The sequence below is a fragment of the Aquila chrysaetos genome, assembly GCF_900496995.4.
Source record: "Aquila chrysaetos chrysaetos chromosome W unlocalized genomic scaffold, bAquChr1.4 W_unloc_2, whole genome shotgun sequence".
NCBI lineage: Eukaryota > Metazoa > Chordata > Aves > Accipitriformes > Accipitridae > Aquila > Aquila chrysaetos.
This window is the reverse complement of record NW_024470322.1, coordinates 1162109-1177138: the sequence shown is the minus strand read 5'-3', so window position 1 is coordinate 1177138 and position 15030 is coordinate 1162109. Positions and strand designations below refer to the sequence as shown.

Below are 15030 nucleotides of genomic sequence, written 5' to 3'. Positions count from 1 at the left end.
GTTTATTGATATTTCTTTAATTTCTTTATTGTATGGCTCTTTGCATGTTAGTAATATGAGCTACTTAAGTATTTATTGTTTTTCCTCTTACCCCTCAGGCCCTTCTCATTTCAAGGTTCTCTTTCCTAAGAAATAAGATGGAGTCTATTGGGTCTCTTTCCTGTAAATATCTATGCTGTATACTTGCACATAATATTTTTCTTTCGCTTCTGAATGTATGCTGGTTAATTTATTTGGTGATAATTTGTTCTGTATTCTTACCAATGAGTTTGCAGTAGTGGTTTGGGCTGAAATCTTGGAAGCATTTTTGCATGACTCACTTAAGCAAACTTCCATGGTAACTGAATATTATCCTGAACTGCATACTGCTACAGCTTTAAGTTTAGGTATTGTTAATGGCTTGTGTCGTGGTTTAACCCCAGCCAGCAACTAAGCACCATGCAGCCGCTCGCTCACTCCCCCCAACCCACCCAGTGGGATGGGGGAGAAAATCGGGAAAAAAAAACAAACAACAACTCGTGGGTTGAGATAAAGACAGTTTAATAGGACAGAAAGGAAGAAAAAAATGATGATGATTATGATGATAATAATAATAATAAATTGACAAAAATAATAATAATAATAAAAGAATTGGAATATACAAAACAAGTGATGCACAATGAAATTGCTCACCACTTGCTGACTGATGCCCAGTTAGTCCCCAAGCAGCGATCTGCACCCCCCGGCCAACTCCCCCTAGTTTATATACTAGGCATGACGTCACATGGTATGGAATATTCCTTTGGCCAGTTGGGGTCAGCTGTCCTGGCTGTGTCCCCTCCCAACTTCTTGTGCCCCTCCAGCCTTCTTGCTGGCGGGGCATGAGAAGCTGAAAAATCCTTGACTTAGTCTAAACACTACTTGGCAACAACTGAAAACATCAGTGTGTTATCAACATTCTTCTCATACTGAATCCAAAGCATAACACTATACCAGCTACTAGAAAGAAAATTAACTCTATCCCAGCCGAAACCAGGACAGCTTGTTTCTTATGAAGACTGATAATAAGCTTCTGTTGCAGTAAAAATAAGGGTATAGCTCCTCTAAACATTTCAAAGGAAAGCAGAGGTAATGTGACAGTAAAACAGCTCATAATGTTTCAAATTATCAAGGGCAAGCCCAGCAGAGGGCCACCAAGATGGTCAGGGGGCTGGAGCACGACATGCAACGAGAGGCTGAGAGCTGGGTTTGTTCAGCCTTCAGAAGAGAAGGTGCCAGGAGACATTATTTCTGTATGCAACTACCTGACCAGAGGATACAGAGAAAACAAAGCCAGACTCTTCTTGGAGGTGCAGTGATAGGATGGGAGGCAACGCACACATGTTGGAACATGGGAAATTCTGATTAGATATTAGGAGTTTGTTTGTTTTAACCATGAGGGTGTTCAAATACTGGAACAGGAGCCCAGAGAAGCTCCTTTGATCTTCTTTTGAACCCCACCGCCACAGACACACACACACTCTCTCTCTCTCCCCCCCCCGCCCCCCCATAATACCTGCATCTAACAATTAAGATGAAACTACATAAAGAGTATAGTAGAGGGTTTTTTGTTTGTTTTTAAACTTGAGAAGAATAGGTGATGGCAAATCTTAATCTGCCCAGGCCTTACATGCTCCCTAAAACAGAGTTCTTGAACAGAAAAGACATAAGGATAGATAGCTTCAAGTTGAATAAGAAAACTTTGGTTAAGGGTCCTTTGTAGAAGTTATCCACACTAAACCCATCATAAAGAATGTTATTTTGAATAAATTAAAGGAACCTAGAACTCCCCACTGGGTGCCCACATAAGTGAAGTTCAGTGGAGTTTTTAGAATTTCTACTATACTCAGTCTCATGATTTATGTACAGAACTTGCTCTTCCTGCCATGCAAGAAGGTTGCTGGGATTGTCACTTCCATCTAACCTTTTCCAGAAGTTAAGGAGTTCAGGATTTTTGATTCCTTGAGCACGCAGCAGGAGAGTTCCCTGTTGAACATGCTCAATGAAGGCTTTCCTCCGGTCAAAAGTTGCATCAAGTAACTGTCTTGTACAGAAGTATAGCACTTGGCCAATGCATTTACCTGGCCAAGAGCTATATTTCTGTTCCTTTCAAGGGTGCTTCAGAGGAGCCCTAGAGTAACAGAGCTGCAATAAAGAATATCACCAGAAAACCAAATCAAAAAGTTGTCAGTATCCACCTATAGTATATAAACAGAGCATGATCCCAACATCAATTTGAACACCACAGGTCTAGTCACCTAGGCTATGTATTTGGACAGACCTCCAAACAGCTTTTACAACTCAGAAAGTTAAGTGAAAATTTTAAACCAGCTTTTATGAATGTAACAGTCATTCTTGGAAGAAAAGAGCACCCTGTTAGGTTATGTGATAAAAAAAAGCTCGTCTCCAGAGGAACAATGGCAGGTGGGGGAACCTGAAGAATAATCTGCCCAGGCCTATCGCAGGAGAGCCATCAGCCCATCAAAGGCTCATCTCCACACACACAGGAGGGAGCACAGAGGCACAATGGCAGGCAGGGGAACCCCAATAACACAGTCAGAGTAAGGGACACCCTGCCCCAGCTCCTCCCAGGGCTGTCCCAGGAGAGCCTCAGCCCCACTGTCATTGTCCAGGGGTGACACCCATCAAGACGGTGTCAAGAGGGTGACGGTTGGACTCGATGATCTTAAGGGTCTTTTCCAACCTAAATGATTCTATGATTCTAAGATGAGTCAATGGGAGAGGATCTCTGGATCACCTCACAGACCGGGGGGGTGGGGTGGGGTGGGGGTGAGGTATACTACCTAGGGAATATGGGACACATTATGGGATGCAGGGGAAGAGCATTTTGGGATCACACAAGACTTATTATGGGATGCTTAGGGGAGGAAGCAAAGGCAGGGGAAGGGAGGGATCTAGGTGGTTTGGGGAAAAACAAGTACGGGAAAACAGAGGGATAAAAGGGGACAGTCACAGGTAAACAGATGGTCGGTGAATATGCTTGTCTGGCCATACCCTGCACCTGATCAGCGCAGTCTGTCCTGTCTTCTCATTAAAATCCATTTTAACTCTTTTCCTGGATGAGGGAACTCTCTATTCTGTGTGTACATGTGTGCATGGAGGCCTAAATGCTAGCAGACCACAGGCCATAGGGCCCATGTGTCTGGTCTGGGGTGCCAGCAACTGGCTCACTCGCTGAGTGAGGGTACATATGTTGGTGCGTGACCACCTAACTAGCTGGCGAGTGGGTTAAGTGGCTTGGGAGCCAGGTGTGCATGTGTGCCCCTGGGGATGAGACAACCGGAGGAGTTGGCTACTGGAGGGACCAGGGTGTTCAGGCCAACTGCTGGAGAGACCATAGGGTTTGGGGGTTGACTAAGAGACCCCTTTATACACGTCTGTGCGTGAGGCAACTGGGGAGAGCGAGGATGCAGCTACTGGATGGACTGAGTGTCTATGCCCAGTTATTGGAGAGATCCACAGCACATGTATCTGTGTTGGTGTGTGTTAAGGGAGGTCTGTACCAGCAGCTGGAGTGGGGCTACGGGCCTCGGGGGCTCATATGTCCAGGTACCAGCAACTGGGAAGACCAGGGATCCAGGGGCCAGCTACTGCGTAGACTGAGTGTCTAAGCCCAGCTACTGGAGGGATCCACATGGCATATATGTATATATTTCCTACTAACAGACCTTCATCCTGATCAGTCAGAGAGGGGAACAGGACGAGGCCATTGGTGTTGGTTGGGTTTGTGTGAATGCTGAGTGTTTCTGCCTGTGTTGATCTGTGTGACCAGCCGTGTGTACATGTATGCATGTTGTATATGTGTGAGGCCTACTGGGAATACAGGCTCAGTCTCACTACTGGTTGGACCTGGGGGTATGGAGCTGCGGCAGCCTCGCCTCCATTGGACTACCAGATTCAGCAACCCCTAACACACACAGGTTTAGGAAATGTCAAAAGCCTTTAGGTAGGCTATATTGGCCCATGACAAGTATCCGCAAGCTAAATGGCTAAACAGTTTTTGCTTATGCTTTCAACGCTGAAGGGCACCTGACCTCGGTGCCGGGGGAAAGTTATGGAGCAGATCATTTTGAGTGCCATCACATGGCACGTACAGGACAACCAGGCGATCAGGCCCGGTCAGCATGGGTTTATGAAAGGCAGGTCCTGCTTGACTAACCTGATCTCCTTCTATGACAAGATGACCCCCTTTTGGTGGATGAGGGAAAGGCTGTGGATGTTGTTTACCTGGACTTTAGGAAAGCCTCTGACACCGTTTTGACAACACAGCATTCTCCTGGAGAAACTGGCTGCTCATGGCTTGGACAGGTGTACTCTTCGCTGGGTAAAAAAACTGGCTGGATGACCGGGCCCAAAGAGTCGTGGTGAATGGAGTTAAATCCGGTTGGCGGCCGGTCACAAGTGGTTGTTTTGGGTTTGTGTGGCGGGGTTTTGGTAGCGGAGGAGGGGCTACAGGGATGGCTCCTGTGAGAAGCTGCTAGAAGCTTCCCTGGCTCCAAGTCGGACCCGCCTCTGGCCAAGGCCGAGCCAATCGGCGGCGGTGGTAGTGCCTCTGGGATAACATATTTAAGAAGGGGAAACCTGCAGCGGGGAGGGGAGTGGAATGTGAGAGAAACACCTATGCAGACACCAAGGTCAGTGAAGAAGGAAGGGGAGGAGGTGCGCCGGAGGAGGTGATTCCCCTGCAGCCCATGGTGAGATGGCAGGCTGTCCCCCTGCAGCCCATGGAGGTGAGCGGTGGAGCAGATGCCCACCTGCAGCCCATGGAGGACCCCACGCCGGAGTGGGTGGATGCCCCCGAAGAAGGCCGTGACTCCATGGGAAAGCCCACTCTGGAGCAGTCTGTGCCTGAAGGACTGCAGCCCGCGGAAAGGACCCACGCTGGAGCAGTTTGTGAAGGACCGCAGCCCATGGGAAGGACTCACGTTGGAGAAGTTCGTGGAGAACTGTCTCCCGTGGGAGGGACCCCCACGCTGGAGCAGGGGAAGAGTGTGAGGAGTCCTCCCCCTGGGGAGGAAGGAGCGGCAGAGACAACGTGTGATGAACTGACCGCAACCCCCATTTCCCGTCCCCCTGTGCCGCTGGGGGGGAGGAGAGAGAGAAATCGGGAGTGGAGTTGAGCCCGGGAAGGAGGGAGGGGTGGGGGGAAGGTGTTTTGAGATTTGGTTTTACTTCTCATTATCCTGTTTTGATTTGATTGGTAGTAAATTAAATTGATTTTGTTTTTTCCCCAAGTTGAGTCTGGATTTTTGCCCCTGACCATAATTGGTGAGTGATCCCTCCCTGTCCTTGTGTCGACCCACGAGCTTTTCTTTATATTTTCTCCTCCCCATCCCACTGCAGGGGGGGAGGAGTGAGCGAGCGGCCGCGTGGTGCTTTGTTGCCGGCTGGGCTTAAACCACGACAGTGGTGTTCCCCAGGGCTCAGTATTGGGGCCAGTTCTGTTTAATATCTTTATCAGTGATCTGCACGAGGGGATCGAGTGCACCCTCAGTAAGTCTGCAGACGACACCAAGTTGGGCGGGAGTGTTGATCTGCTTGAGGGTAGGAAGGCTCTACAGAGGGATCTGGACAGGCTGGATCGATGGGCTGAGGCCAATTGTATGAGATTCAACAAGGCTAAGTGCCAGGTCCCGCACTTGGATCACAGCAACCCCATGCAACGCTACAGGCTTGGGGAAGAGTGGCTGGAAAGGTGCCTGGCGGAAAAGGACCTGGGCCTAGGCGTGTTGGTCGACAGCCAGCTGAATATGAGCTGGCAGTGTGCCCAGGTGGCCAAGAAGGCCAATAGCATCCTGGCTTGTATCAGAAATAGTGTGGCCAGCAGGACTAGGGAAGTGATCGTCCCCCTGTACTCGGCACTGGTGAGGCCGCACCTCGAATACTGTGTTCAGTTTTGGGCCCCTCACTACAAGAAAGACGTCGAGGTGCTGGAGCGCATCCAGAGAAGGGCAACGAAGGTGGTGAAGGGTCTAGAGCACAAGTCTTATGAGGAGCGGCTGAGGGAACTGGGGTTGTTTAGTCTGGAGAAAAGGAGGCTCAGGGGAGACCTTATCGCTGTCTACAACTACCCGAAAGGAGGTTGTAGCAAGGTGGGTGTCAGTCTCTTTTCCCAAGTAACGAGAGGAAACGGCCTCAAGTTGCGCCAGGGGAGGTTTAGATTGGATATTAGGAGAAATGTCTTCACCGAAAGGGTTGTCAAGCATTGGAACAGGCTGCCCAGGGAAGTGGTTGAGTCACCATCCCTGGAGGTATTTAAAAGACGTGTAGACGTGGCACTTAGGGACATGGTTTAGTGGTGGACCTGGTAGTATTAGGTTAACGGTTGGACTCGATGATCTTAAGGGTGCTTTGCAACCTAAATGATTCTATGATTCTAAGGCAAAACTGGATGAATCAAGGTTTGGGATACAGTAGCTGAAGGGAACATTTTAGGATTCTAGGAGCTTTAAACATAAATATGAACCATATCTGGAGCACTATATGCAATGTTAAGCTTTAAAACACATTGTATCAGATCCATTTCCTGCAGTAGTTATCTCAACTCTCACCAAATTGAAAATTAAATAAAAGGGAATTCAGGGGCTGACTATACGAGGGAAATTATCATTTTTACATGAATTGTAGTGGTTAAGACGTGCTCTCTTAATGTGTTCACAGTTCCAGGAGACCCGCTCTATCCTCAAGCAACGCTACTTATGACAGATGTTCCAACTCCCATATAGGCTGCTCTATCAAAAAGCATTTATCTCTAGATCCATTGTGCAGTCAAAAATAGATTCTTCTCCTATTGTTTTCTATTTGGCATTCATGACTGATTCCCCCTAGTTCTCCCATTCTCCTTGCTGCTGAGATTTCTTGCAAAATACAGATTCTAATAATAAAAGAGAATCATAAAATGGTTTGGGTTGGAAGGGACCTTTAAAGAGCATCTAGCTCCAACCCCCCCTGCCATGGGCAGGGACACCTTCCACTAGGTCAGGTTGCTCAAAGCCCCATCCAACCTGACCTTGAACACTTCCAGTGATGGGGCATCCACAACTTCTCTGGGCAAACCTGTTCCAGTGTCTCACCACCCTCATCGTAAAGCGTTTCTTCCTTATGTCTAATCCAAATCTACCCTCTTTCTGCTTAAAACCGCTGCCCTTTGTCCTATCACTACAGGCCCTGGTGAAAAGTCTCTCTTCATCTTTCTTAGAAGCCCCCTTTAAGTATTGAAGGGCCACAATAAGGTCTCCCTGGAGCCTTCTCTTCTCCAGGCTGAACAACCCCAACTCTCTCAGCCTCTCCTCATAGGAGAGGTGTTCCAGCCCTCTGATCATTGTCGTGGCCCTCCTCTAGACCCGCTCTAACAGGTCCATGTCTTTCTTGTGCTGGGGACCCCAGAGCTGGGTGCAGTACTCCAGGTGGGGTCTCACCAGAGCAGAGTAGAGGGGGAGAATCACCTCCCTCGACCTGCTGGCCACGCTTCTTTTGATGCAGCCCAGGATACGATTGGCTTTCTGGGCTGCAAGTGCACATTGCCGGCTCATGTCCAATTTTTCATCCACCAGTACCCCCAAGTCCTTCTCTGCAGGGCTGCTCTCAATCCATTCATCCCCCAGTCTGTACTGATGCCGGGGATTGCCCCGACCCAGGTGCGGGACCTTGCACTTGGCCTTGTTGAACTTCATGAGGTTCGCATGGGCCCACTCCTCAAGCCTGCCAAGGTCCCTCTGGATAGCATCCCTTCCCTCAAGCACCATTCAGCTTGGTGTCATCTGCAAACTTGCTGAGGGTGCACGCAATCCCAATGTCTTTGTCATTGATGAAGATATTCAACAGTATTGGTCCCAATACGGACCCCTGAGGAACACCACTTGTTACCGGTTTCCATTTGGACATTGAGCCATTGACTGTAACTCTTTGAGTGCGACCATCCAGACAGTTCCTTATCCATCTAACAGTCCATCCATCAAACCCATATCTCTCCAATTTAGCGACAAGGGTGTTGTGGGGGACCGTGTCAAAGGCCTTACAGAAGTCCAGGTAGATGACATCCGTAGCTCTTCCCTTGTCCACCGATGCAGTCGCTCCATCGTACAAGGCCACCAGATTAGTCTGGCATGATTTGCCTTTGGTGAAGCCATGAAGCTCTCAACCTGTGTACTGCTGTTTTTCAAAGACAGCTCTGTGCAATCAGTCCATTTTCTTTACGTAGAGGGCAACCCACACACACACCTTTCCTTCCTTGCCTGTCCCTCCTCAACAGGTTATAGCCATCGATTGCAGTGCTCCAGTCGTGTGATTCATCCCACCAAGTTTCAGTGATAGTGACAAGATCATAGGTTTCCAGCTGCACAGTGGCTTCCAGCTCCTCCAGCTTCCAATACAGTTAACTCTTGGGATCCCCCTTCACACTAGAAATGCAGATGGATTCTGCCCCTTTATAACTTGATGGCATTAGAGTACTCTGTGCGCCGGTGTCTACTAAAGCCTTGTACTCCTGTGGGTCTAACGTGCTAGGCTATCGAATCCACACAGTCCAATAGACCCGGTTATCCCTTTCCTCCACCTGGCTGGAGGCAGGGCCCCTCTAATTCTGGTCAGAGTATCCATTACCCACTTCTTGTGAAGTTGATTGAGAAGTCCCTTCAAGAGGATCAGAAATAAGTGCAGCCCTTCTACTCTGTTTGGAAGTGGAGCGGCATTTTTCCTGGGAAAAGTCCCTGTTGTGGTGGTTTTTCCTTGCAACTCATATACCCGTGCATCTAGGGCTGAGGTAGGTTTTCCAATCCAGTTCCTCATGTCCTCTCTGTGGTCACATAGGTAGAACCACAGGGCACATCGTGGTGTATACCTCTATATTCTGTCTCTCGGGCAGAGGAACGCTCACTCCTAATAGCTGAGACATTGGTCCTTACAGGTGGGGAGTGGGACCTCTTTGAATTGCTGGACATCCTGGGACACCTTCTCCACAGCCGAAATGCAGTCTTGTACAGAGGAAGAAAGATTTTCTTCATATTGCTGGAGTTGGCGAGCCACTTCATCCACTGTCAGTGCCTCTTCGTCTTTCCAGGTCATTATCGCCAGTGAGTTGGCATAGGACGATGGTGTGCTCCATACAAACTTCTGCCACATGGGTCGTGTGCATTGGAGTTCGTCTGGATCTTTAGGTGATTGTGTGTTGTCTGAGGCACAATAGATTGTCTCTAGCATGGCTAATTCCCTCATATATTGGATACCTCCTTCCATGGTGGTCCACTTGCTTGATTGACATATAACATCTTCCTTAAAAGGGTAACTTTCCTTCACACTTGAGAGGAGTTGCCTCTGGAGGCTGAGGTCTTGTGTCCCTTTTCCAATTGCCTTGTCAATGCCACCTTCCCTGGAAAGTGATCCCAGCTGCTTGGCTTCCCTATCTTCTAATTCCAGGCTACTAGCCCCATTGTCCCAGCATCGGAGCAGCCAGGTGATAATATGCTCACCTGTACGGCAGCCAAAATCTTTTTGCATATCCCGCAGCTCACTCAAGGATAGGGACCGGGTGATTACCTCTGGTTCTGCCTCTTCCTCCTGTTCCCATGATGACCCTGGTTCACCTTCATCCTTCGCTAAGCGAACTGATTTTTTTGTATATTTCTTCTTGTTTATGGGGGCAACTGATACTGATGTGGGGGTTGGAGTGGCCGCAGTGCCTGTCGCCTTGTTGTTAGATCCAGAGACCTTCTCTTCCCCTTGAGGGTACTGAGTGGTATTGAACAGGGTTTGATAGGCATGGACCAGGTCCCAGCACATTGCAGTGAGTTGTGTCTCCCTGGAATTGTCAGGGTGATGACAGCATACGTTTTCCAAATGTTCTGCTAGTTTTTCAGGATTCTGCACTCGTTCAAGGGTGAAGTTCCAAAACACTGGAGGTGTTTTGGAACACCGCCCTAGGCATTTGCCCATACTACCCTACACACCCTGCCACTCATAATTATCCAGCCTCGGGGCAGACATCTGGGTGATCTTCTTAAATAGTTGTTTAACCTTAAACAAGACCTGAACCACATTCAGGAACATGCTAGTTCCTAGCAATAGGACCATGCTGGTCTCAACATCCCAAGGGTATTCAAATTTTCCAAAATTCTCAAACGCCATTGTAACTAGACTGGGGAAGAAAGGTGTCTCACCCATAGATTGGCTCTCCGAGGAGGAAGGGTGAATGGTGTAAATATTAATAGTTTCCCACAGATGGCTCCCGAAATACAGAGGTGACAACAATGCTGAGTGCAAACAGTGGATTAGTCCCATGACCGATAATTTTATCATACCATAAGCCAGTATTTCACAATACATCAAAGTGAAAACCTTAATCCACCTCCCACAGATGATAAGCAGCAGCACAGGAACTATATACAGCAAGTGATGTGCTACATAACAGAACTCTAAAAACAAGCACCACAGCTTTAAGATGTCATAAATCAACATAGTGACCAGCAACTATTAGACCAATGTAATAAATGCTTCTAACAAATTCGTTTTAACAAGCTCTGGTTAGTCTTGTCATTATCTCAACCCTTCGAGCCCCACGTTGGGCGCCAAAAGGACTGTTGTGGTTTAACCCCAGAGAGCAACTAAGCACCACGCAACCGCTTACTCACTTCCCCCCCACCCAGTGGGATGGGGGAGGGAATCAGAAAAAAAAAGTAAAACTCCTGGGTTGAGATAAGAACAGTTTAATAGAACAGAAAAGAAGAAACTAATAATGATAATGGTAACAGTAATAAAATGATAACAGTAATAATAAAAGGATTGGAATATGCAAGTGATGCACAATGCAATTGCTCACCACCCGCCAACAGACGCCCCGTTAGTCCCTGAGCGGCAATCCCCCCCCCCCCACTCCCCCCAGTTTATATACTAGATGTGACGTCACATAGTATGGAATACCTCGTTGGCCTCTTTGGGTCAGTTGTCCTGGCTGTGTCCCCTCCCAACTTCTCATGCCCCTCCAGCCTTCTTGCTGGCTGGGCATGAGAAGCTGAAAAATCCTTGACTTAGTCTAAACATTACTTAGCAACAACTGAAAACATCAGTGTTATTGTCGCGGGTTGACCCTGGCTGAACGCCAGGTGCCCACCAAAGCCGTTCTATCACTCTCCCCTCCTCAGCTGGACAGGGGAGAGAAAATATAAAAAAGGGCTTGTGGGTCGAGATAAGGGCAGGAGAGATCACTCACCAATTATCGTCACGGGCAAAACAGACTCAGCTTGGGGAAAATTAAGTCAATTCATTACCAATCAACCAGAGCAGGGTAATGAGAAATAAAACCAAATCTCAAAACACCTTCCCTCCACCCCTCCCTTCTTCCCAGGCACAACTTCACTCCCGGATTCTCTACGTACCCCCTCCAGCGGCACAGGGGGATGGGGAATGGGGGTAACGGTCAGGTCATCACACGTTGTGTCTGCCGCTTCATCCTCCTCAGGGGCAGGACTCATCACACTCTTCCCCTGCTCCAGCATGGGGTCCCTCCCACAGGAGACAGTCCTCCACAAACTTCTGCAACGTGGGTCCTTCCCATGGGCTGCAGTTCTTCACAAAATGCTCCAGCGTGGGTCCCTTCCATGGTGTGCAGTCCTTCAGGAGCACACTGCTCCAGCGTGGGTCCCCCACGGGGTCACAAGTCCTGCCAGAAAACCTGCTCCAACGTGGGCTCCTCTCTCCACAGATCCACAGGTCCTGCCAGGAACCTGCTCCAGCGTGGGCTTCCCACGGGGTCACAGCCTCCTTCAGGCATCCACCCGCTCCAGCGTGGGGTCTTCCACGGGCTGCAGGTGGATATCTGCTCCACCGTGGACCTCCATGGGCTGCAGGGGGACAGCCTGCCTCACCATGGTCTTCACCACGGGCTGCAGGGGAATCTCTGCTCCGGCGCCTGGAGCACCTCCTCCCCCTCCTTCTTCACTGACCTTGGTGTCTGCAGGGTTGTTTCTCTTACATGTTCTCACTCCTCTCTCTGGCTGCTGTTTCTGTCTGTCCCAGCAACTTTTTTTCCTTCTTAAAAATGTTATCACAGAGGCGCTACCACTATCGCTGATTGGCTTGGCCTTGGCCGGCGGCAGGTCCATCTTGGAGTCGGCTGGTATTGGCTCTGTCGGACATAGTTGAAGCTTCTAGCAGCTTCTCACAGAAGTCACCCCTGTAAACCCCCCCCTACTACCGAAACCTTGCCACACAAAGCCAATACAGTTATCAACATTCTTCTCATGCTAAACTCAAAAACATTGCACTGTGCCAGCTACTAGGAAGTCAATTAAGTCTATCCCAGCTGAAAGCAGGACAGAGGCAATGCAGTTCCTGCCTGTGATGTGATTAGAAAATAGCTGTGGTACTTCAAATTCTCGTCCCACGATTAAAACATCTTGTGTCTGTAAAGATGGGTGTATTTAAGAGATGTCACTGGCCACAAATCATGAGTCCACTGTGCTTGATGAGTTGCTGTTGAGGACACTCAGGATACATGATTTTATAGATTTACCTGAAATACGTCTTGTGTCTCTTCAACTATGAAGCAAATATCTGTTTTTCTTAATTATCCTCTCTAAGAGGAGGGCTAGATACTAATATCAAGGTAGAACTTTACCAATATACTGTTTTTTTCTTGACAGCTGGAAGATGGACACACTTTATTTGACTACGATGTTGGACTAAATGACATAGTTCAGCTTTTGATACGCTCTGAATCTGAAGCTCCTACTACTTCTGTGACAAATCAGGGTGGAGAGGTCAATCCCTGTGCTGTTTCCAACTGTAAAAACAAAGTCAAAAGGGCAGCAAGTAGCAGATCACCGAATCAGCCATCTACATCAGCTCACTTGTTTCTTATAGATCCTGGCATTGGATTGTACAAGGTATGTGCAAGTTTTGAAAGCAAGGGCCTTATCTTGCATCTGTCACTTTAATTTTATTGCTTATACAGGCCTGTATCTTCAAACAGTTTTCTTTCATGACAAGCTTTGTCAGTGGGACTGAGAGTCGAAATTAGTTTGCACTGTGCAGGTTAAAATAAATCTTAAACCGAGTTAAAAAATCATTTAGTTAGAAGCTAAAACCAGTTGAACACTGGAAAAGGTTGCCCTGAGGTGGTGGAGTCTCCATCCTTGGAGATATTCAAAACCTGACTGGACACTGTCCTGGGCAACCCGTTCTAGCTGACCCTGCTTGAGCAGGGAGATTGGACTAGGTGATCTCAGGAAGTCCCTTCCAACCGAAATGATTCTGTGATTCTGTGAACAGATGCAATTGGAATATATTATTAGTTAAGGCATTCTGCCAGGGCCCTGGGAACTACATACCAGTCAGCCTCACCTCCATGCCTGGTAACCAAGGGCAAATCGTGCCAAACTAATCTAGTGGCCTTCTGCGATGGAGTGACTGCTTCGGTGGACAAGGGAAGAGCTACGGATGTCATCTACCTGGACTTCTGTGAGGTCTTTGACATGGTCCCCCACAACATTCTAATAAGAATCCTTAAGCATTACTGTCGTGGTTTAACCCCGGCTGGCAACTAAGCACCACACAGCCACTCGCAGACTCTCCCCCGGTGGGATGGGGGAGAGAATTGGAAGGGTAAAAATAAGAAAACTCATGGGTTGAGATAAAGACAGTTTAACAGGTAAAGCAAAAGCTGCGCACGTAAGCAAAGCAAAATAAGGAACTCATTCACTATTTCCTATCGGCAGGCAGATGTTTAACCTTCTCCAAGAAAGCAGGGCTCCATCATGCGTAACGGTTACTTGGAAAGACAAACCCCATAACTCCAAACATCCCCCCCTTCCTCCTTCTTCCCCCCAGCTTTTATTGCTGAGCGTGACGTCATATGGTATGGAATATCCCTTTGGTCTGTTGGGGTCAGCTGTCCCAGCTGTGTCCCCTCCCAACTTCTTGTGCACCCACAGCCTACTTGCTGGCAGGGCAGTGTGAGAAACAGAAAAGGCCTTGATGCTGTGTCAGCGCTGCTCAGCAATAACTAAAACATCCCTGTGTTATTATCACTGTTTCAAGCAGAAATCCAAAACATAGCCCCATCCAGGCTACTATGAAGAAATTTAACTCTATCCCATCCAAAACCAGTACAATTACAAATATAAGAAGTTGTTATTATGAATTTAGTCCATTAAAAAGAGAAAACATTACCAACTAATATAATTATCCCAAATGTTAAAACTGCAGATAATTAAGAAAAAGAGTAAGAGTAACGGCAAGAGTTGGAAAGGTACAAGCCAGATCCTCCTCTCCATGAGAATTATATCAACCGGAGTGTAAAAAGACACACGGGCCCTCTGACCTGTGTTCCTCACTCCTGTTGCACTTAGACCCCCACTTGTTCCAGTTGCTGGAACAAGTTGCACAACAGAAAGAAAATTATCCCCCTTAAAATAAGGGAATGACCTGTCATTCTGATCTACCCAGTCGTCTCAACATCAACCCAAGAAGTCTAAGCTTTTAAAAAATAAAAAGTTGACCCAGAATCTTTGAGAACATGTAATTGATGGCAGGACTTCAATTTGCGCAGTTTTGTTAGAAGTGTTTCTAGTGCCAAGCAATATAAATGCATGGTTTTAAAATGTCAGTCTCTTTCTATTTGGGCTCTGCTTTCATTGAGGACTTTGTCTCTCTATGTAAATGGTGAAATACACTGACGACAAGCAACCTGAAGTATTTCTCATCCAGCAAGATTGAAGTTTGTTTCACCTCAGGAATCTAAACCTTTGCTGTAATTAATATTTGTAAGAGACTGATGGATGTTAAAGATGTGGATGCTGGTGGTTCCCACGGCCAGTTCAAAACACAGGAAGCCGACGCTAGCAGTGGCAGCAGCAGTTGTTGCCATGTGCTGAGAAGAGTGCAAGGCTTGTGAGGTCCCCGGGGGGTGTTTGAGGGGGTTTCTGGGTCCCTCGCACCCTGGGGTTGTGTGTGTGGAGGGACCAGCTGGCAGGCAACAGGTCTCGCGAGAGGAGCGGG

At 47.9% G+C, this 15030-nt stretch overlaps 1 protein-coding gene across 2 annotated transcripts in view; it reads left to right on the top strand.

Moving 5' to 3' along the window:
* LOC121232946 (E3 ubiquitin-protein ligase UHRF2-like) overlaps positions 1-15030 on the top strand; it is a 169322-nt gene that overhangs the window by 33486 nt on the left and 120806 nt on the right. The window contains exon 2 of one of the 2 annotated variants that reach the window (XM_041121464.1): positions 12675-12917. The exons of the other annotated variant lie outside the window; for it this stretch is intronic. Within the exon in view, the coding sequence (XP_040977398.1) occupies positions 12675-12917 (243 nt within the window). The remainder of the gene's footprint in view (positions 1-12674; positions 12918-15030) is intronic. 2 annotated transcript variants of the gene reach the window in all.